Genomic DNA, 23,292 nt, shown 5'->3' on the forward strand with positions numbered 1-23,292 from the left:
CAAACTTAGGACTACACTCATTTTCCTAACAGAGTTGATAATTTGGATCATTTGTACGGTCTGGAAAGTAAACTACTTTCTTGTACAGCTTTCTTTACCTTCTCCAAGACTATTTCCGTATACTGCCAAGCTTCAGTTTGCACCAGAGAACATGTAGCTCCATCCCTTCCATTCTCGAGGTCCCTGGAGCTTGTTTCATTCAGCCATACATGAGGAGTGATATTCTCGACACCCCTCAGAACAAGGCAGTTAAACACATAGCACTTTTACAGTGAGTGAACTATCGGCATACGTTTTGTGGGATGTGACAGAAGGGGAAGGTTTTACACAGGGTAGAAGAGGCTGTGGTTTAAGAAGGAAAAGACCTAATGTTCAGATGCAATTCAGTTTAACAGGAGGATCATTTGCATCCCTTTCAATAACCTTTACTGTGAATACAAATCATGGCAACGAACTCTGTGTGACCAACGCTGAAAATGAGTGGCAAAACAGACATGAAAGATGCACATGTTTGGGGGTGTGTGTTTATAAACAACAGTTTACCTGTGTGATATCATCCTGCTGGAAAGCACAGAAATTAAAGTGAAAAAGGCTGTAAGAGGGAGACTAGCAGGAAATGAAACAATAGCATATATAAGGGATTATCACAAAGAACAGACATCCTTAAGAAATCAATCAGAAAGCTAATAAGCAGGAATTAAATCATATCTTATTCCATACTACCCTATCTACTAGTCTCTACTAGCCTGAAAAAGTTCATTCTTCCTACAGTAAAATATATTATAACATCTTTAAGATTTAGTCTCAAATGATGAAAGCTGGCAGGGGTTCAGCAAAGACAATACAAAACCCATAGGTAAGAAAAAAAGACACAGTAAGAAAATGCCCACAGCTGACAAAGCTGTACTTGGTGGAGGAACAACAAATGCTTTCACAAGGAAACACAAATTTTTGGTATTAGAAGACAGTCGTTACTGATAATCAGTCTCAAAACGTTGATGGCAAGTAGGAAAGGCAATAACCAGAACTGCCAAACCAAAAGTGGGGGTGGCCCGATGGGTCACAAGTATAAACAAGACCAAGTTGCATTCAACGTCATTTCAAAAACTATTTTTTATTCACCCTGCGGAACAACTCACTGAACAGCTCTTCTAGCCAGGCTTTTAGGATTAAACTCAGGGCCACTGCAGAAGCAATGGATAGAAAATGGTCGCAGACAAGGATAGACAGCAAACAGCACCACTGGTAAACACTGTAAATAGCCAACAGCGTTGAAAGCTGTACATAATTTTATAGCTATCAATAAACATTTTGAACATATTTACTAGGCATAAATAGATATCCTCCAGCTCTGGAAATACCAAATACTCAACCGTTTCTGTTGACCACCTGGAGCTGTTGGATGCCGGGAGCTTTCAGAAGAAAATAGGCAACCTGATATTAGAAGCTTGGCATTCAAATTACTGTACACATGCAGGGTTTTTTTCCTCGTCCTTGGACTAAAGATGGACTTACTTTGTAGTCTGTGGAACGTGTCTGATGAACGTGTCTGATACCTAACAGGCATTACACATAGATCAGTACCTGTGCTAAATTGATGTACAACACAGAGCACGCACTGCACACAGAACTTGCGTGTTTTAATTGGGCGTTAGCTTGGACAGAGTTAGTCAGCCCTCATTTTTATTTCACACTAAGGACTACTTAATGTGTTACTTGGTTTTCAGGTACGAGGGAAGAATAAAACATGCTATCTGGTTGCAGCAGGGTAAACAAGAAAGCCGTATAATGTTGCCATTTTGTCCCTTCTTGGGCCTGAATTCAACGCAGAAGTTCACCGTGGCATCAGCAGCAAGTTGTTAGCAAGCAGAGAATTAGAAACACAAACGTTAGAAGCGTGTCACTTCCAGTGGGAGCGGAAGAGGTAAAAGTTTTCTGAAAATGCCGTTACGCTCAAAGGGTTGGCATGCCACAGTACTGAGAACTCCACACAGCCGGTGATGTAGGGCTGGACACCAGTGACCCTCCCAGCAAGCTGAGAACCTACAAGACACATACGCTGTAACTTCCCAGTGGAGGTGGCAGGGCTTTGTAGGATAATAGCCCTCTCAGTTTTTAGCTCTTCAAGGTGAAATAAACACCATTAGATGGATAGGAATAAGCCTGCAAAACTCACTCGCTTTTTTTATTGCCAGACCTGATTTCCAGCTCTTCACTGAGAGGTCATCTCTAAGGTGGTCACTGAAGTGACTAGAATGATTGGTGGTTATTATTTATGTTCTGAATCTTTTCAGTACATTGAAGTAAAAGCTGACAGAGGAGTCCCAATTAAGGAACTGAACAAACATTAAAAACTGTAAATACAATTGTCTAATGAAACAGTTACCCAATGTGATACGATATGCTAAGTCCTTCTACCCCAGATCTGTGAGACTAAGAACTCTTCACCAGTATTTCCAGTATGGGACATCCCCACTAAAGATCAAAACCATGTTCTATTCTACGTATTCTGCAGCTGATCAGCACTACTGACTCCATGGAAAGGACAGGGATTCACTTCTTGGTAACTAGGACATACCTAAACCAGTAATTGCCACACACCAGTACACGACTAGTGCTCTAAGGGAATCTTATCATCTAGAGTATTTCCCATATCTGCTTGTAATTACCTCTGTCTTCCATATCACGCTTTATAAATTTTCTACTTAACTTTGAAATTACTTTGGAGACTCCAGAGTTTGTTATCTTTGTTTTAGTCTCTATATGTCATTAATAAAAATATGCTAATTCTTGAGAACAGGAAATAAAAATTTATATTTGCATATAACTAAATATTGCCATGTTATCCATAGTGAAAGCTCTTTGCAATATACTTGGGTCTATAATTCTGTCTTCAGTTAAGTGTCCTCCTGGACAACTGATTTTTCCCTTTTCTGAAACAGCGCAATCACTATCTCCTGGAGGGAAATGTAGACACTAATTGTCTGCAAGAACAGAAGGATCCTGGCTGACTCTTCCAATTTGTCCCTGTTCTTAAAGGGAAATTGCAATACAGAAGATATTTTGATGCAGAAAACACAGATTCAAATTTTTCTGCTCCGTTGTTTCCAGCTGCTGTTCCTATAGCTATCACAATCCATCAGCTCTGTAGTCTCAGAGGGAGAGGGACTGGTCTGTGATGCTACAACTTCCTTGAAGTACTGACTTATTTTAAGTAGTCTTAAATATTAGATATTCTTAGTCTACCAATAAAACATGAAATGGAAAATGATACATTTTCTGAAAAAGTCAAAAGCTTTCCTACACCAAAGGCTTCTATTTTACATTTTTAATTGTGGTGGGAGTGAGGGGGCTATTTATCCAACTATATTTACATTTAGGATGTTTCTATGGATGTACATCATTCACAATGCATATTTCTAAAAGGACTGTCATCTGGGCTTTACAGTACCTTTAAGCAAGCTTCGTGCCAAAAAATGTAATAGTGCAGGTTTTATATAATTAGGTTAAATAATAAAAATATGCAATAACTAAAGATTAACTCTCACTTAATGTGAAGCTTCACCCTGAAGGGTGGTGGTGTTTTTTTTAATTACTGTTTCACCAGGATAACGGGTTAAACAATGTTAGCAAGATACTATCCTCATACAGAGGTGCTTTATTTGAAGTATTTGAGTAGAAATATTAACTACAGCCTATTAAGTTAATGACATGCTGAATTATCATTATCGCTGATGAAAACAGTCATTAAATGTTACAGCTTGCATGTGTCATCATTACCTTATTTCCTTTACAAAATAACAGATTGTTTTAGATATCACATTACATGAAAAACAGTTACTAACAGTGATGGTGATAAAAATCAGAACACACTGAATGATATCAGTGCCAGTACTTTTGGGAAAAAGTACTGCATAAATATATTTGGAGTGGAAGGAGGACTGGAACGGGTGTACTTCATGCCTTAGCTTGGCCACAGTGGGCATAATTTCTTGTATTTCCTTGTTTAATTCAGGCAGCTAACTTTTGAAGAAAACAGGGTGAATTTTTGCAGTAGCCATTCATCAGACAAGATGCAAACTGAAACTGCCTTAGGCAACAAATTATGTATCATAGAAGTGACAGCTTGGTTATTAAGAGATGTTTCTTCACATTACAGAACCTTGATATAATCTCATTTGATTCACGCTTATCTGCTGGAGGGGTGTGTACACAGAAAGAACAATTCTGGGAAGCCCTGTAATGGAGCGCAGCCTTCAACTGTCTAAGGCAGTGAAACACATAACAAATGCTATTTCAATCTTTAACTAAGGTACCACTTACTCTTGCAGCTTTAGTACAATTTGTAGATTTATTTCCCCCCCACACTGAGCACCTGCATATACTTAACAGGGTGAGAAAGGTTAGAGTGAGTTAAAAAATTTGTGGTGCTTTCTGAAAGTCAACTCAAAGAAGGAAAAATCTACAGAAATACTGGGTTTTGTGTTCCATACAACAGTACAAAAGTAAAAATTAAAGGAAACTAAAATACAACACCATAAACAAATAGTTTGCAATGTTTTACAGGAATTTTTCTTTAGTGCTTGAAACCAAATGTTTGTTTGGCGGGCTTATGTTTAACCAAAAAAAAAACCAAAAACCCTTCAAATTAATTGGAAAGCTTAATCTGCTCTTACTACCAGACAGCTTGTGTTTGTATTTTTCACAGCATTTTTACCAAAAGATTGGTACATCGGAAGGTAGCAGTTTCCAATATAATACTGTCAGTTTGCTTTTACAAATCAGATACTCTCTGTATGCAAAAGTTAGCAAGAAGCCAGATACTCATGAGACACTGTTGCAGATTTTCTCGAGACTGAATTATATACCGGCTCTATGTTGCTAGGCAATAAAACCTGAAGCACATAGAACAGCATCATGCCAGAAGAAAATTGGAAATTATTTGAAATTTGCCAAAATTCACCATTCTAACTGATTAATTTCTGAGACAAGGCCACTAACACAGCACATGAATCACAAAACTGATGACCTAACGATAACCTAATGATGCCTGAGGAGGATGTTCCCTATTGCATAGTGCTTTTGCTGGCTAGGAATTACATATTTATGCCTCCTCTTCCTAGGAGAGCCTACATAGCTCTTGAATACTAGAGTAAAAGAATCAGCCAAATAATTAAAACCTATTCATCTAAGAGGGGTGGTATTTCTTGCTGCTGCTACCTTAAACTTCCAGTATGGTACAACCCTGCTAAGAGACGTCGCATATCTTTGTGAAAAGTAAAAGGGAAAAGTAAAAATCAAGCATTAACAAGCAAGAAAAAAGGAAGCAAATCAGATTCCTGAGTGTAGTAGAGCTAAAGGCAACTGCAGATCATGGGACAGCAGACTGAAAATAGTGAATGAAAAAGAAATCTTCAGGTCAGAATTCAGCTGGTCTAAGTCAGCGTAGCCCCAGGGAAGTTACGCTCACTTAGGCCTGGCAGGAATCTGGCTCAGCAACCTGAAAAAAGAAAGGGAAAAACTTAAGGATAAACAAGAAAAGACTGGGACTGAGCAGAAAGATAGATATAATTCCCTTCTTCTGTGGAGACGGAAGAAAATTCTTGTCAATGGAGCGAAAGGGTGGGAGAACGAACAACTACGCAAGAAGACAGAGAGCTGGAGGCACAGGAAGCAAAAAGAAACTGATGCAATGGCAGCATTGTCAGGTGGTAAAGAAAGCATTTTAGGGTAGAAGTGAAGAATGAAGTGGCAGAGAGAAAAATTAACATGCTTTTAAAGTATTTGACTTCCTATTAAGATGACTGTTTCTTGCACATGCCAGTCAGAAGCACTTGAGTATTGTTCTTGGTTCATTGTCATCTCTACATTTTTATTCCTCTTACACTGTTAAATGCCACAAATTAAGTGTAGGTTAAAATTCCTGGAATATATACGGTCACACTTCTGGATCACTGCTACCGTTGTTACACTAGACAGACAGATCTTTCCAGGTGTTATCACTTAATCTCCCTGTCATCACTGCAAGGTGAAAAAGATCTTTAGTCAACGGGCATTCGTGCAGCAAATGTCATGGGTGGGGGTGGGGGAGTGAAATGGGCCTGTAAAGAAAGAACACCCACAATTAAAGTCCTTTAATGTTTAAAATACAATGTCATCAGCTGAAATGATTACTTTGTCAGTTTTGTTTGACATCCAAAACAAAGCTATTAAATAAACACTGTTTACAAGCCTGCACAAGGAATGCACAATATTAAAAAATACATTTATGTACCTTTTTTAGGTACATACATTTTTAGGCAATGTGTAGATGTATCTGCCATGCCTAAATGATATCCGCTACTATGTGAAGTAAACACCAGATTACAGATTGAAGATACTCTTTAACTAAGTTTGTAACGCAGTGACTGAACACTTGTCTAGAAAGCACAGCCTTATCGGTGTAATTCATGCACTTAGATCAATATCCATGGCAGCTAGTGCATTATTTATTTATTTAAAAATCAACTACGTGCCTGCGTGGCAGGTTATGCAACATTTCTCTGTTCTGTAAAAGGTTTGCAGCTAATTGCTGGGCCAGTATTCTATCTATGCAAACTTTTAAACCACGAGAGGTTTACAAGTGCCTGGTATCAGGTTTGTGTGCCTGCCCTGCTATTAAATAGAAGATAATTTCCTACATTAGCCAGTAATAGAGCTGGGTTAGAAACAGTATATCTGGCCTGCAAAATACAAACAAATTCAAATTTATTCTTTTTTGTTTCAACATCACATTGAAACCTTGAGAATCACAGCGCTCATTTGGGATAGGAAAGCTGTCTTTGTCCAACCAGAACAAGACTGCATCCTGTAGTGCAGCTGGCTACGCAGAAGACTAATGATCCTTTTCCCTCTTGTTTTAAACACAAGTGCTACTCTGAAGCTGAACATGTTTTCCTTGTGAAAACCCTGGTATTGGCACAGGGCTGTGAAAAGTTCCAGTTTGTAACTCATAGTTCTCATACCAGAAAAGTAGTGAAAAATAGTATTTCAAAGCTAAGTAACTGCTCTAGATAGTGTGAAAACGCAAGATAATAAACACACGAGATAAAATTTAATGTGCATATATAACCGAACCTCATTCATTAATAACCTCATTAACAAAAATAACATACTCTCAATTGCAAAGTCCTGAATATAACTCTCTAACGTAAGATGTAAGCATTTTAAACACAGTAGCTATTCATACTGTATACATCTGTATGCTATATTGATATATACGTGCAGATAGAAAAAATACACTCACGTACATGCAAGCTCTAACACCACACAAAGACAGACAAACAGGCTTATGTTTATAAGCAAAGAGTAGGTACAAATGAGTATACGCAGATCATGACAATATGCTGCACCGGACAATATCCTGTGTTGTCACCGAAGCATACTCACCATTTGCAGAAGATCAGAAGAAACCATCTGCATGCAACACATTGCTGTTGCCAAAGCACAGACAATGGTGGAGATGATATTGAGAGCGCACACGCTGAACAGCAGGTCCTGTGGAAAGACATGCATCAGAATATCATCTCTTATCTCAAGGACACAAAGCGCAGGAAATCTTTTTAGCAAATTGATAATGAACACTGCCAACTGTTATCAATTGATATGGTCTCAATTACCATGTAGAATTCATTCAGCTTGTAATAATTTTTTTAGACCAGCCTGCAAAGGGAACAGTTACAGAAATAAACATCTTCCCTTCCCCACTTCTCACAATACATTTGGTATTAGAGGTTTTCTCAGAAATGCTGATACTTCAAGTTTGCCAGTTCCCTGAAAGAAAAGACCAATTACTGCTTTCACAGTAGACTCCAAGCTACAGCTATCACAAGAAAGATACTATGAAACAGACTTCTGATGAAAACAAAATACATACAGAAATTTCATTGCTTTCAGTAAATGAAATTTGCAACTTCAGGATGTGTGTTAACAAGTTCAATGGAAAATCTAGTATGAAATAGAGAATTTTATCTTGTATCAGATACTCCACGCACCTGAAACATTTTTAGATACGAGAGAAAAAGCAATGACTACATCCAGGCATTTCACCTTGTGCTGATGAAATGAGTGCATTACAAAAAAAAACCCACAAAAAAACCCACAAAATTCCACACATTTAAAATGGAACATAAAATATTTCTGTTTACTAAGTAGAATAAAATAAAACAAACATTTGAATTGACACTGAAACATTTTTATAGCTAAGGTATAATTAAAATAAAAAAGCATCTCTCTCTTCCACAATCACTGGATTTTAATTTAATTTCCCAACAGCCAGTGAAAAGGAACAATGATTTAGCACGCTGGTGACATTTCAAAACTACTACAATCCTTCTACAGCAACTGCATAGCTGTGTACTTGTGACAGCTATGTGTCTCAGGATTCTGAACAGCCAGTAAAAGTAGTTGAGAAAATGCATCACAGAGAACAGATGAAAAACAAAATAAAAATTGTTAATATACCATAAGTAAAACCACTCAACTGTGTAAAGGACATTCTGTAGTATCTAAGTCTAAAAGAGTATTTCAGTCACTGCCAGTGCGTAAAATAACTTCTATGGTATAAAATCATGCCTTGCTTGCTTCGATTTTTCCAACAGTACCGAAAAAAATGATAGGAAGAGGCAAATTTACTCCTGCCACTGTAATTGCATGCTCCTCAAGTGACCTTTGTTTGAAGATAGAAATGCCAGCCATGGGAACCAGGTAGACATTAAATGGGTCAACAAGTTCTAGTCATTAACAGCTTAGATACTGAGTGAGCCAGACTGGCTCTCGCTGGTCTGGTCAGGAGTTTTCTGTCTTCTTGGCCAGCGCCTCAGCCAGGGAAATAATGAATCAACAGCAGAACACTGGAGGGGCCAATTTCGAACTCATATACAGAAGGTGATACAGAGGACTCATTCAAATACAAAGTCACTTAAGAGCATTCAAATGAAAGTAAACAGGTGAGTAAATCTCTAGAGATGCAATTAGTCAACAGTTGCACAAAAAGAGGTTGAGATCCTGTTCTGCTTTCCATATGTAAACCTAGGTAAAGACGACCAAGATGGAGATAAGATCGAGGGTAAAAATAAGACAATTTCCTAGCAGTAAGAAACTTTACGGGCATTTAGCAAATTCGTTGTAAATTAGGATCCAAAGTATCTTTAAGACCCTCATATAACCCATACCTCAGGATAGACTCAGCTGTGCCTCTATCACTCTGGACAGATGTTTCTTTGATCTGTTTCTAAAGATTCCACAGCTTCATCCCACTATACCGGTATTTACATTTACCATTGTGTCCTCCACATGCCCATCCCACAGTTGAAAACCACTGCTGTTTTCCTTCCATAGGTTTTGAGAACAGGCTATTACATGGTGGTTTTACACCTTTAAAATTATTATCATGCTTGAAGTCGTCTTTACTGCATGACACACTAACCCCATTTTCCCCAGTCCTCCATTGAGACCAATTTCCTTGGTCTCTGATCATTTTCATTAATTTCACCTGGTTCACCACAAGTTGGTCCACATTTTCCCTCAAATGCAGAATCCTAAACTGGGCACAACCGAGGCCGTGCAAATGCTGACTATAGTGTAAGGATCACTTATTGTGCTTTACACACTTTACTCAGCCTTATACATCCTGCAGTGACAACTGAGGGTTTTTGCAACAGTACATCACTGATTTATCTTTTGTCCAACATAACCCCAGGTCCTTTCCTGCATAACTACTGCCCTCTTCATCCTGCTACTAGGAAAGGACAGAAGCAACATCATAAAGACAAAACTAATTTTATTGAGAAAAGCCAAAACCCAAACCTCATTCTCAATTATACTTATCTCACATCTATACAAAATAAGGAATAAAACAAACCCATTTCATCCTATATGGATAGAGAGAGACAAAGATTAAAAATTCCCTCATCCCATTCCTTCCTTCCACTCTCCAAAGCACAGAGTAAAATCAATAAATGCATTTTCCATTTTTATTTTTTCCTTCTCTACCATTAATTTTAGAAAACCTCCAGACAGGAAAGTAAAGCCAATTGCTTTGATTTTTATTCTTTGCTAACTACTGTGAAACAACAGACAAAGGAAGTTGACTCTGAACTGCAATAGTGTCCCAGACTGAGCACTCACAATGATCACAATTTCTTTGTTGCAGTTTGCTATTTTCCCCTTTCCACGGGTAGCTGAACTCAATTTGCTACTCAGCATTATATTTGTTACGTAGGGCAGGGATTACGGTCCAATGGCCCTCTTTTAACAGAATCCTTTTCCAGCCTAAGCATACAACAGCTAGAGTACTGTCCCCACTGCAGTCTTGTTGAAGGTGAAGATACAATCAAATGCAGTGATGCAGAATGTTTATGTATTCCATAAAGATCAATAAAGAACGGGCATCTATCAGCCAACAATGTAACAAGACAGCAGAGCTAAACAAATTTGAAAAAGATGTTAAGTTTAAATTTTTAACAGTGAAGGTAATAACTGAGCAACGACTGTGGAATCCTCACCATCACTAGGTATTTTTTAAAGCAAGACTACTACTTTTTTTCCTCCCCCCTAAAATCTGTTTCAACTCAAACAGAAATCAACCCACAAACCGACAACCCTTCTCCTCTGCCCCCTCCCCCGTGAAACAAACATGAACCAGCCTCAGGCAATTTACCAATTACTTTAACGAGTAATTAGGTAATTCATAGGACACTCATTTATTCAACTATAGATAGCAAGTGTGCAGGAACAGGCCTTCCAGATGTAAAATCCTCCATGGCCAAACACGCTATGAGAAAGACAGTGTAGGTGTTTATGCAGATTCCAGCTGGAACATGACAACAAGCAAGATGTCCTTTAGGAAATGTCTGTAAAAATGCAATAACGACAACAGGGACAATCTTAGCCCTGCAGAGCACCTGGCCACAGACAGTCACATTTGCAGGGGTATAAAGGATTAGGAAATCTGTATTAAATACAAAAGCAAGGAGCTTTGGTGACAGATTTTTGGTTGATACTTGTGAGAACTATGTTACTCTGAAAACACAACACATCAATCCGTAATGGTGTGAAATACGAGTCTTTGCTCTTCACAAATGGCTGAACCAATTTTCTCTTACATGGTATTTTTCTGGGTATTTTCATCTTTTTAAGACAAAAATTTGACTCTTCAGCATGTTCATATGATAATTACTGTTCTGATAGGTATAACATACTATGTAGAACTACTCTTCTGCAAGTTACATGTACAATTTTCTTGCTAGACCTTAACTCCCTGATCGCAGAGGACACAAATTCCTTTAAGAGTGGAAGCAGCTGTCGGAGCTGCCTGGAAGCAAGCCTAGATCCCTTCAGCTATATACCCACAGGAGTCAGCATTGTCAGCTGCTTCTCTGCGGCCAGTTATTTCCCCAAGTAGGACCCTCAGCAAATCTAAAAAGTGGAATTTGAATTTAATACTGATTTCTGCAAAAAAACAATATTTCATGGTTGCAATGTTCCATTTTTATTACAACTTAATAATTACCAAATTAATTGTGTCATTACCTACTTAGCTGTTTATCCTGTTTTCCCTCCCTAGTAAGATACCTTTAACTTATACTGTGGTCCCACAGAGGATAGTTGTGCATTCTCAAATCTTCATGCTATCATCCATACATCTTCCTTAAAGAGAGAACATCCATTTCGTTGTCTTCTTTTACTGAGTTAAGCTGTTTTCAGTATTCTCTTTTGATACTGTTTCTGTGCTATCACACCTCAAAGTTCTGCCTTTATTAGCACAATTAAAGTAATATTTTGCAATAAAAGTTTTAAACCCACAATTTTTCCAAAATAAGTTATCACAAAGCAGAAAGTATACTAAAACTAAACCTTTCCTTTATATCTACTGGGAGTTTACCTATTCTTCACATGGGATTGCCTTCTCATAGAAATCTTCCCATACTTCCGATGCCTTCTCCTCCATGACAGAAACAGCCAGCTTTATGATCCCGTAAATTCTTGGAATAAGCACACTCTTACATCCCTGAGAATTCAAAACTGACTCAGAAGGAAACAATGCCTGTAACACAGAATTTGTGGTCTTGTAAAACATCTCAGCTCGAGATCTTCAGTATAAAAGCAGAGTGCAAGAACAAATGAACGTAGTTCTTCAGCCATACAAAGACTCTGGAGCACCAACCTCTTAACTCACCTGATGTCAAAAGTTATATTAGATGAATTGCATGAAAATACGGCTGTGCATGGAATAGAAGATGTGGACGTTGGTATTAAGCCCTCTGTGGAACAGTCATTCCGTGCCAATGTTTCTCAGAGAGACAGCATTATAAACACCACTGTTTTCAGGTATACTGAGCCCCAAGAATGCACACTGGCAGCAAATTCAAGGAGCTACTAAATTCCAGAAAGCAACTTCTATGAAGCTGATGTTGCCAAACCAAAATTTTAAGTGGTGTCTGGTACAGCCCTCTTCTCACACAAATCAACAAACAGAGGCAGAGACTGCCAAGAAAAGGAGGTGTGTTGCGCAGGTTAAATGGCACGTGTGTTGACTGGCTTTTCATCTATGTTAGTAGGATTCTTACAAGACATGCTGTAAACAGAGAATAGGCTGATCCTTTAACTGTGGAAGAGTCATTGAGATATTTGGAGATATGAAGGATCTAAATGAAAGAAGAAATGTAACAAAAAATAATTTGGATGAAATAGCACAAAGTGCTATCTCAAATAGAAGGTAGAAGTTGTACCATTTCTGAGATTAAACATGGTTTAGCTACAGAATTCCATTAAATGTTAGTGATAAAACTCTGGACATCAACAGAGGCAAAAATCACTGTATGAGCTTTATAACCTTAAAAAGGGGCCTAAATGAACCCATTTATGTCCTACTGAGGGGTCGCACACTAATCTGGCAGATGCTTTCAAATATTTATCAACTACCTTTCAAAAGCTAGTTTCACGTGTGTGCACGCTCTTCCTTTGCTGTGCTTTTTTCAGCATAATAACTGTAAACTATCTGGTGAAAACCAAATATTAACTAAAAATACCACACTGTGAGTATAGAATAGACCATTTCAGTTTCATCTTACATAACAAAAAGAAGGAAATCTTTCAAACCTTAGCTCAAAATGAAATTGAACACTTCCCCAGTCTGAATGTAGTAAGGTCTACATGAGAGCTAGTAGAAATGTTTCAGCAAAAAATGCCATTTTGACACTACACATGTATTTAATTTCATTTTTATTTTGGCAAAAAAAAAGTGGAACTCTCAGATCTAATATGCAGCAACATATCACAAAACTGTTTATGTTAGGAGCAGCTGAACAGAAACATAAGAGAGATTCTTCATTTCCTTCCTCTTGTTTACATGCATTAATTCTAATTAAGCTGAAATGCCTCCCCTTTGGGTTTATGTCTACTTGTTAGGCTGGAAGACAGCCTCATGGGATGTGTTGTTAGCAGTTTGTAGAAAATCTGAATTTTCTAAGATGGTTGTGAGAAAGGGTTTAACATGCTCCAGATTTAACCAACATCAGTACTGTTTTCCTGACGCCACAACTACATAAACTCCACACCCACCTAAACAGCTTAGCTACAGAAAAGACATTGCTGCCTACAAACACCAAAATCGTTTGGAATTTATGTTTCCCAGTGCTTTCAGATACACAAGCGAGCACTGCTGGCTACACAAACAGAATACATTTACCTAAAAGCATCTGTTTCTTTTGCCTCTTGCATGTTTCCAGAATTACAGAAACAAGACGTGGCAGAGGTCCCATACTGAGCAGCCCGCCTCATTTGCAGTTTCTGAATATTGTTCTTTTGTGGATGCCACACAGGTGAGATATCTGCAACTGACACTAAAATTAGGCCACTATTTAGGAAGGTAAAAAGACTCTGAGAACAGGTTGTGTAAACTGCAATTCAAAAATGCTGAAGTTCTGCCTAGAAGCCCTGAACATCTAACTACAGACAGAAATCACGGTTTGCGTTGCTGTGTTCTATCAAGCACTGCCAGCGGTTAGCCACATCCAATCATGCAGTAACAGTCTCTCCAGCAAAATGACAGCTTAGTATTTTGCAGTTCCATTCTTTAAAAACTCTTAACCATGGCCCTGTAAAGGGATCCCCAATGCTTTTTACAGACATCCTACACACCATTTGATCATTCAAAACATGTTTACTTCTCTTTAATGGAATTGCTTTTAGATTTTAGCTGTGAACATAAGCTGCCCAAACTATAATCTTTGCAAATAAGTGTAATTTACAGACTACTTTGCTGACTACATGATTGTGAGAGTTATTAATAGCATTATCTGAATGCTGTATTTCAGCATCTCTATTCTACATTTTAGTTTCTACCAACCATAGTTGTAGCAGCTCCTGGCTGTGCTAGGGAAGGAGCAGCAAGGAGCAGCCTCCCTCTGACCAGCCTTCCTCCAGAAAGGAGCTGGTTTGACAAAGCATAGGAAGATTGTTGAAATAAAGCTCCTCTCACACAGAAAACCTACAGATATCTTGTCATTTCATAGACTTCTACATCCAAAATTCGTTGTGAAAAGAGGTTACCTGGCACCCTCTTCAAAACCCCAGCTATATTCCCAAATGGCCAAGGATCCTCACCACTTTAACGCCAGCGAGCTCAGACAACATGAAAAATAGCTATGAGCCCTCAGTGCCTTAGGTTGCCGAGCCTTCCCCTTCCCTGTAACCACCTTTAGGCATACTCAACCCTTGAAACTCTGTTCCCACATGGCTACCCTCTTTCCCATATCCCTCTCCGTCACCAGTTTGCAAGTGACTGCTGGGGTAAGTAAACAGCAGGGATTTTTTGTGATTGGTGGAGTGACTGAAGGCAAGGGGAGAGACACTAGCAAAAGTGACTGTCTCTCACATTTTATCAAAATGATTACCAGCAGGTAATGTTAAAGATAAATTACATAAAATGAAATAAAAGCAAATCACACTCAGCACTGCTACACATCATCCTTTTTCTTTTTTGTTGCAGAGTCTGAAGACAACACAAACATTTTCAAGTGCACCACTATTCTGAAAAGTAACTACATAAAAATGCTCAGATTCTTTAAATTTGAGACTATGCCCAAAAGCCTACAGGACACACTAAAATAGGAGCTGTGTTAAAAACACAAGGAGCACTTAAAAAAAATCTGAATGTTTAATTGAAATATTTTTTTTATATTTTGTATTCCAAAAATTTAAAGATATAATTCAGTGAGAAGATCATATGAAAAAAACCCAACCCATGCAGTAACATACTGAAAAAGCAATTTGCCCTAAAACCTAATTTTCTTTGTTTTCCATCAAGCTTCTGGGTGATAAGGCAGTCAGATGGTATTAAATTGGAATAAGGAAAAAATTGGTGATTGATTTATCACTTCGATAACTCAACCTTAGAAACAATCATTTAACAAAGCAATTTAGAACAGCTTTTAGCACATGCAATTACCTGACAGAAGCAAAGAAAATCTCTGGAATGAGATAGAATCTAAAATGAAAAATGACAATGGCATGAGTCCCCTGTTAGTGGTGGGAGAGGTAGCAGAACTGGGTCCTTTATAACCAAAGAACACTCACTGCAAGTGTATCCACCCTTCTGAAATTTTGCCCTTCAAAATGTAATTTGTACCTCCTATCACAGCAAATACAAAGCAAAACTGGAATACTAGCAGTTTGCTCTAATGGCGAGCCATATCCATAGAGTTCCTTCATCTTAGACGACAAAGTTATACCTGAATTTCTCCCTGCTATCAGTTGCCTTCCAGAACCAGCTGTAGAAAAGCAGTATTATTCAACCACAGCTGGAACCCAGCTGTAACACATAATAATGCATGCACTCAACATCAACAGCAAAAACTCAGTGTAATTTTAGGCCTGGAAGGGGAGCATTACGTGACTGACAGCATCTTGCATAAGAAACCAGTATGCAAATGAAGCCAAGTTACAACCACCATATCAAAGGACTTTAGCATGAGCCCAATAAAGCAATATGCTCCTGGATAATTGTTATTTGGGAAAAAACACCGATGGTCTTTCTTAATCTGTCTCCTTTTACCAAACTATTGCAGAAGCTCCCTAATTCCTTTAACATACCCACTAAACACAGAATAAAAATCAAGTAAACCAAAATGAAACAAGAATCTCTGGACGTCTTCACAACTCAACTCAAATACAGACTTTGGTAAATACTTAATCACTGCCTTGCCGCTTCATATCACAGCAATGCACTGTCCTGTCAATTAAGTTACAGGCATGAACATCAAACCATGGAATTTAACATTCAATACAGATATATACCACACAAATGAAGCACTATTACCACAAAACATTCATTCTTTCTATCAAATATTATGTAGAAAATTATACAGCTGTGCTGCTTACACAGAATTGAGAAACTGTATTTAAACCCGTCTTGCTCTAGAAGGAAACAAAGTACAGATCAATGATTCTTGACCCCACTTACTTCTCCGTCTCCACATTTATTACAACATTCAAAATTTTTACTATTTTTTGTGAAATGTGTTACTTATATTTGCACTACCCCCTCCAGCCCCACCAAAAAAAAAAAAAAAAAAAGTTACACAGCATAAACCCAGTACTTAGAGTTCTAACCTGTGCAACAACATTGGACTGGAACTCTTTATAACACACATTGTGCTGGCTCACTAGATTGTTTTCCTGTGGAAATAAAAGGTTCATAGTCTTTGAAGCTCTTAAGTCCTTTTCACTTTTGAGATCTTAGTCAATATACAATAAAAGTAGTAAAATAAGGTTGCTGGTGTGTAAAAAAGAAAACCACTGTAATCAGCAGCCTTGAACACATGGATCTGAACATTGATCAAGGGCTAAAACCAGCTTCACTTCTGCAATTCTGTGAAGATGATTTCTTTTCTCCTTGATTGACTTCAGTTATAGTGCTTCATTTCTTATATTACTGTAACCTGAAAAGAGATAATGAGCAGTAAAGCTTTTTCACCCATGTAATTAGTGCCTGTGTACCTCTTTTATTCGTGAATCCAAGGACAACAGCCCTTTTAACTCAAATTATAACTTCAGATGTTTTAACTGGATATGTCAGAAAAACACTACAAAAAATAGCTGCTCTAATACTAAGAAGACTGACTGTGCTTACAAAAAATCAATTCTAAACCATACAGGTCTCAAATGCACATTGAGCTGCAAATGGAGATGTAGCTAACGCTTCGTAAAATGCATTTAAGGTATTAAAGTACAATATAGTACACTTTCACACAGGTCTAGAATCTACTATATTTTTAGGGAAGCGGTGCACAAATGCTACTTAAGAAAAATAAAAACTCAAAAAGGTCTCTGCTTGGATGCAAGTTTGCACATCTCAGCTCCGGTGTCTACATTAAATTTAGTACTGGAGAGGTGTGCGTTAGAGGCTCTTGAAAGACTAAGATTCTATACAATAACTGGATAGGTATGTAATAATAAGATTCTAGTCATTCAATGAGGCAGCTCTGCAGCCACGAGACAAGTTCACAACCATATTCACTCATTGCCTAAGCTAGAAACAAAAACATTCATGAGGAAGGAAAAGTATGAGCAGATGACGTTTGTTATACCACTGTTACTCAGAACTTTTGAAATACTTGTAGCTCAACTATTCTGACTATAAAGTCCACACTGAACCACTCTGGTTTTGATGGTATCTAGTATGGTAAATACACTCTCAACGTAAAGAATATTTTCAGTTACCTTTTAAGGAATGTGAAAAAACTCCAGCATTTAAAAACCTCATAGGAAGTTACCTATTCTACACTGAGATTTATCCAATCTTAAGCAGATTATAAAGTGTTTTAGGAAAGACATTCAGCAAAATTAAATATTTTGCATTTGGTCATACAGTGAATCTGAGAAAAATCTGTTCTTATAACTCTAAAGAACATGTTAGCAGTCATCCTCTGTTTTGCAAGCGAAAGCATGGTCTTCTGAATAGAAAAAAAAAATATGTGTAGGTTTGGTCATCAGGAAACTCAGTAATAATAAATGTGGATTCAAAGGAGAGGAAAGGAAAGATTCACACAGAAGACTGAAAGAACCCTGACTTACATAAATCTCTAATAACGATGCCTAGCTTACAAGCTAATGAATGGAATCAGTAACCTGAAAAAGACATTTACTATTTATATTGTACTTCAATTTTTGCAGCTCCAAACCAAATATTTATACTGAAAATAGATGGAGGAATCAGCTTTTCCCCTAGTCTGTATAGTCACAAAACCATTCTGCACAAGGACCTTACTTAAAGTGGGAAGCAATTATTTAAATAGCAAATTCATAAATCAGCATATACAACTGCAGGAATTCTGGGCTCTGTAAACTATTAAAGTAATTAAAAAAACCATACTGGATCATTACTAAACCAAAGCAACATAAAATTCTCCTCTTACATGCAAATATCAGACAGTGAGAATACATTACAAAATAATTCACTCTTCTAAATACCTAAGTTCATCCCATCAAAACACAAGCATAAGCAGATAAGCTTTGTTGCACGCATGGTTTTAATAAGTTCAGAATATTCTGAGTTTAGAAAAGAGGAATAATTTTCACAGATGAAAACTGTCAGGAAAATTCAGTCCTTCTGCTTTAATTAACATTATAAGAAAAAACCTCAGTTCCTTAACATCTCGCCTACAAACCAACACATTCAGTGCAGACTACTATGTCAGCATTCTACACTCAGAGGTAACTGTTTAAAAAGGCATCTCACTCGTACTGGTCTCATCTTGGAAAAGACTTCAGATGTCGCCTGAAGGATAATCAGCAACGTAAACCAGAGACGATAGGATTTTATAACTAGGTCTTTGTGTGTTTGTGTATATGTATAAAAAAGATATACCCTCCTGCATTTTTTTTTTGGTTTTACCTGAATAAAAGCCAGCTTGCACAGCACTATCAGGTGACTGACAGACAGTCAAAGTAATACACTACGGAAAACACCCTGGCTAAATTGCCCGGCTGTTTTATGTAATACACAGCTTTTAAATCTCCATCAATCTGTGAGCCTCTAAGAACTTTTCTAGTGGAGCTTCAGCTCTTTAGTTAATTCAAGCTTATTCATAAGGGGTTTTTGCTCCTATCCTGTTTCACAGTTCCCTTAGCAGTCTACAAATCCTGGAATTTTTGGCCATCAACTTCTACTTTACAGAGAATTATCCCTCTCTTGCTTGGACAGAAGATAAGAGCAAAATGAGCTCAACTGAAGTCTTTCTTAGCAAAAAAAAAAAGACTCAATTGCTTCCAAGCACAAGATAAGGTAATGTTATGAAGTGTTACTTGCACAAGATCTATTGGTGCTGACAAATAATTTATCTCAAGTGACTGTTTTCCAGATATTTAAATAATGAGCCTTTTATGTTTTACCCAAGAGATTTCATATGTTTGACCTTTTAAGATTTTAAAATGCCAAGTTTTGTAAGATTCCATTAGTTGTAAGGTAAGACAACCTATGTATTGATAAAATAAAACATTTTGCCATAACTTCATGCTTCAGCTCATATTTTTCTTTTAGGGATTTTACTTTAAGTAAAAAAGTTACATTTTTACTGTAAGACTGATATTATCTTTTCCTCTTCAATTAAGTTATTAAGACAAAAGTAAGTCTGTGTAAGATTTAAGTGGCAGAGAACAAATGGTTTCTAATATTTCATCCCATAAAAATCATTTTTCAAAAATCATGAAGTATTAAAAGTAATGTCCTGAGGCAAATTTTCTCCTATAACAGCATCCCCTCCTACATTTGTAAAACCATCATATATCTTTGCCCTGGTGACGAAGGACACAGAGAAGGCAGAATTACTGATCAACTTCTCTGCTTCAGTCTCTACCGCTGCCAAGGCCAGCCCTCAGGAATCCCAGCCCCTGGAGGCAAGAGGGGAAGTCTGGAGAAAGAAAGACTCTCCCCTTGGTCAAGGAGGATCACGCTGGAGATCACTCCAGCAAACCTGACACCCACAGATCCATGGGCCCCAATGGGATGCACCCCTGAGGGCTGAGGGAGCTGGCAGATGTTATTGCCAAGCCACTCTCCAACATCTTTGAAAGGCCATGGAGAATGGCAGAGGACTGGGGGAAAGGTCACTCCAGTCTTCAAAAAGGGCAAGAAGGAGGACCCGGGAAACTACAGGCCAGTCGGCCTCACCTCCATCCCTGGAAAGGTGGTGGAACAGCTCATCCCAGAGGTCACCTCAAAGCATGTGGAGGAAAAGGCGGTTATCGGGGTAGTCAACACGGATTCACCAAGGGGAACTCATGCCTGACCAGCCTGATAGCCTCCTGTGACGGAATGGCTGGTTGGGTTGATGAGGGGAGAGCGGTGGCTGTTGTCTACCTTGACCTCTGCAAGGCTTTTGGCACTGTCTCCCACAACACGCTCACAGGTAAGCTCGGCAGCGCGGGTTAGAGGAGCGGGCAGTGAGGTGGGCTGAGAACTGGCTGAACGGCAGAGCTCGGGGGGCTGTGACCAGTGGCGCAGGGTCGCGCTGGAGGCCTGTGGCCAGCGGTGTCCCCAGGGGTCAGTGCTGGGCCCAGCCTTGTTCAACTCCTTCACCAGTGACCTGGGTGGAGGGGCAGAGCGCGCCCTCAGCACCTTTGCTGGTGACACCAAACGGGGAGGAGCGGCTGCCCCCCCAGAGGCTGCGCTGCCCTTCAGCGAGACCTGGGCGGGCTGGAGAGCTGGCGGAGAGGGACACGGGGAAGTGCCACCAAGGCCAGTGTAGGGTCCTGCCCAGGGAGGGACAGCCCCACGCAGCAGCACAGGCTGGGGCTGCCCTGTTGGGGGGCAGCTCTGTGGGGAAGGGACTGGGCTGCTGGGGGACAGCAGGCTGCCCACGAGCCAGCAGCGTGCCCCGGTGGCCAAGGGGCCAGCGGTGCCCTGGGGTGCACGAGGAGGAGCGTGGCCGGCAGGTGGGGGGAGGTGACCCTCCCCTCTGCTTTGCCCTGGTGAGGCCCCAGCTGGAGCCGTGCCCAGTGCTGGGCTCCCCGGTTCCAGACAAGGAACTATGGGAGAGGGTCCAGTGAGGGGCTACAGAGATGGTGAGGGGACTGAAGCGTCTCCCTGATGACAAAAGGCTGGGAGAGCCGGGGCTGCCCGGCCTGGCGAGGAGAAGGCTGAGAGGGATCTTCTCCACGCACACAAACACCTGACGGGGGTGTCAGGGGGACGGGGCCAGGCTCTTGGCTGTGGTGCCCAGCGACAGGGCAGGGGGCAGCGGGCACAAACTGGGACACAGGCAGCTCCAGCTGGGTGTGAGGAAGAACTTCCTTCCCTGGAGGGTGGCAGAGCCCTGGCACAGGCTGCCAGAGGGGCTGTGGAGTCTCCTTCCCTGGAGACATCCCAAACCCACCCGGACGTGACTGTGCAGCCTGCTGGAGGGGACTCTGCAGTGGCAGGGGTTGGGCTGGGTGGTCTCTGAGGTCCCTTCCAGCCCTGACTGTCCTGTCATTCTGTGATTTTTGGTTATAAACACAAAATCTCCTTAAACTAGATTTCATCTGAACCCATTATCATTCACATTCATGAAACTGGACCTAACAGTCAATTGGCAGGAGTGAACAGCAAGGTACACACAGAGCCGTAACATGTTTCTTTGTATGCATCTTGATTTACATTATTATTGATACTGTTTGTATGGGATATGAAGTTCAGCATATAAAGTGGCTAACACCAAGTCTAGTTCCACATCAGCTGAATTCAATCTAAGAGTGAACTTTGCTGTTGAAAGAGGTGACTCAGAAGGAACAGGCGAGCAGGTGCTCCTTTGGGTATCTTGGCTATAGCACTTCACTACCAAGCATGCGAAGACTTGGAATGTCAGTAATCCCAAAGGTGGATCTGTGTGTCAGAAGAAAGCTTAGATCTCAGTGCCAGATTGTTTTCACTAAAAGCCCAGTGCAGACGCTGTGGTGTTTGGGGCCAGATCAGTTCACAGAACAGATTCATTCTGTGATGACATATGACTGCTAAATCCAAACCAACAAACTCCATGGCAGGAAACAGTCAGATATAGAAAAGCAGATTAAGCTGATGCTAGTGAAACCACACCTGAAGTGTGGCCATCATCTCATTTCTGTATATTTGATTCTTAGTAAACCTTTGTAACTCTTTTTACTAATTTTGTAAAAAAGTAAGTTTTGCTTTCACCTTCATTTGGCTTGAATTAAGTCAAGTAATTTCCTAACATAGGATGGAGCTGTTCTAGAAGCATGGTTATCGTTAAAATCAGGATACCGAGACAGTGACATTCTTTAGCAACATTAGAATATTGACACTGAGTACCCAGAGGAAACCAAGGAACCTTATGTTCAGGAGTTATTAACGCAGGAAACTGCTTAAAAAAAACATCTGCTGGTAAAAAACAGTAACCAGAAAGTCTCTCCACTGTAAAACAGGGCAGATGGGTCAGACCTGGGTGCCTGCAGATCTTAATGGTAGTTTGTCACATCATGCAACTGTGCTATTTTTACTGGAGCTGTGCAGACAAGAATACAAGTATAATCTGTAACATAATATTCTGCTGAAATTTCACTATTTAAATAATCACAGGAATTAGCACTTATCACAGATCACACATTCAGCCAGCTTCTGCAATCAATACTCAATTTATGTATGTACATATATGTGACCATAAATATTGCAATGGTAATTCTCATGTCCCCATTAAAATGTCTGGGTGGTTCATTCAGGGTTTGAAAGGAAGAAACAGGCATTGATTTACAAAGGAGTATAAAGAGATGACAAAAACAAATTTAAAAAAATTTAAAAAAATTTAGAAATTTTTCAAAGCAACTATAAAAGGAAACACCGCTCAATATCAATGCAAGGCATGATCCCGACACAATTGAGCATACACAAGACCAGCAGCCACTGTTATTTTCCTTGTCCTGTTTGACAGACTGGGAACAAGATCAGTTGGTGATATGCGTGCAATTTTCCTGTTCACAATGCAAGTCACATAGCTGCTACCACCAAAAAAGCACAGATGACTTTAGAGGAAACATGAGATTATTACCCCACCCTCAGTGAAGAGGAGTGTGAAACCTACATAATGTTATACATGAAGGTGTATAATCTTAACTCTGGTACTCTACTTTCTCTCCCTCTGACTTCCCAAACAATGAATACAATTGAGCTTTTGGTACTAAAACATCTGTTCTTTTAAAATCACATTGTAGTTGTTAATTGCAATTAAAGAAGGAGAGTCTTAACACTGGCAGTTGTTT

At 39.4% G+C, this 23,292-nt stretch overlaps 1 protein-coding gene across 4 annotated transcripts in view; it reads right to left on the minus strand.

Moving 5' to 3' along the window:
* Nucleotides 1-23,292, minus strand: part of ENTREP2 (endosomal transmembrane epsin interactor 2) — a 149,773-nt gene that overhangs the window by 21,297 nt on the left and 105,184 nt on the right. For all 4 annotated transcript variants that reach the window (XM_080395584.1, XM_080395583.1, XM_080395586.1 and 1 more), the window contains one exon: nucleotides 7,429-7,536. In XM_080395584.1, the coding sequence (XP_080251710.1) occupies nucleotides 7,429-7,536 (108 nt within the window). The remainder of the gene's footprint in view (nucleotides 1-7,428; nucleotides 7,537-23,292) is intronic.

Source organism: Falco punctatus (assembly GCF_963210335.1).
Source record: "Falco punctatus genome assembly, chromosome: 7".
In the NCBI taxonomy this organism is placed as follows: Eukaryota; Metazoa; Chordata; class Aves; order Falconiformes; family Falconidae; genus Falco; species Falco punctatus.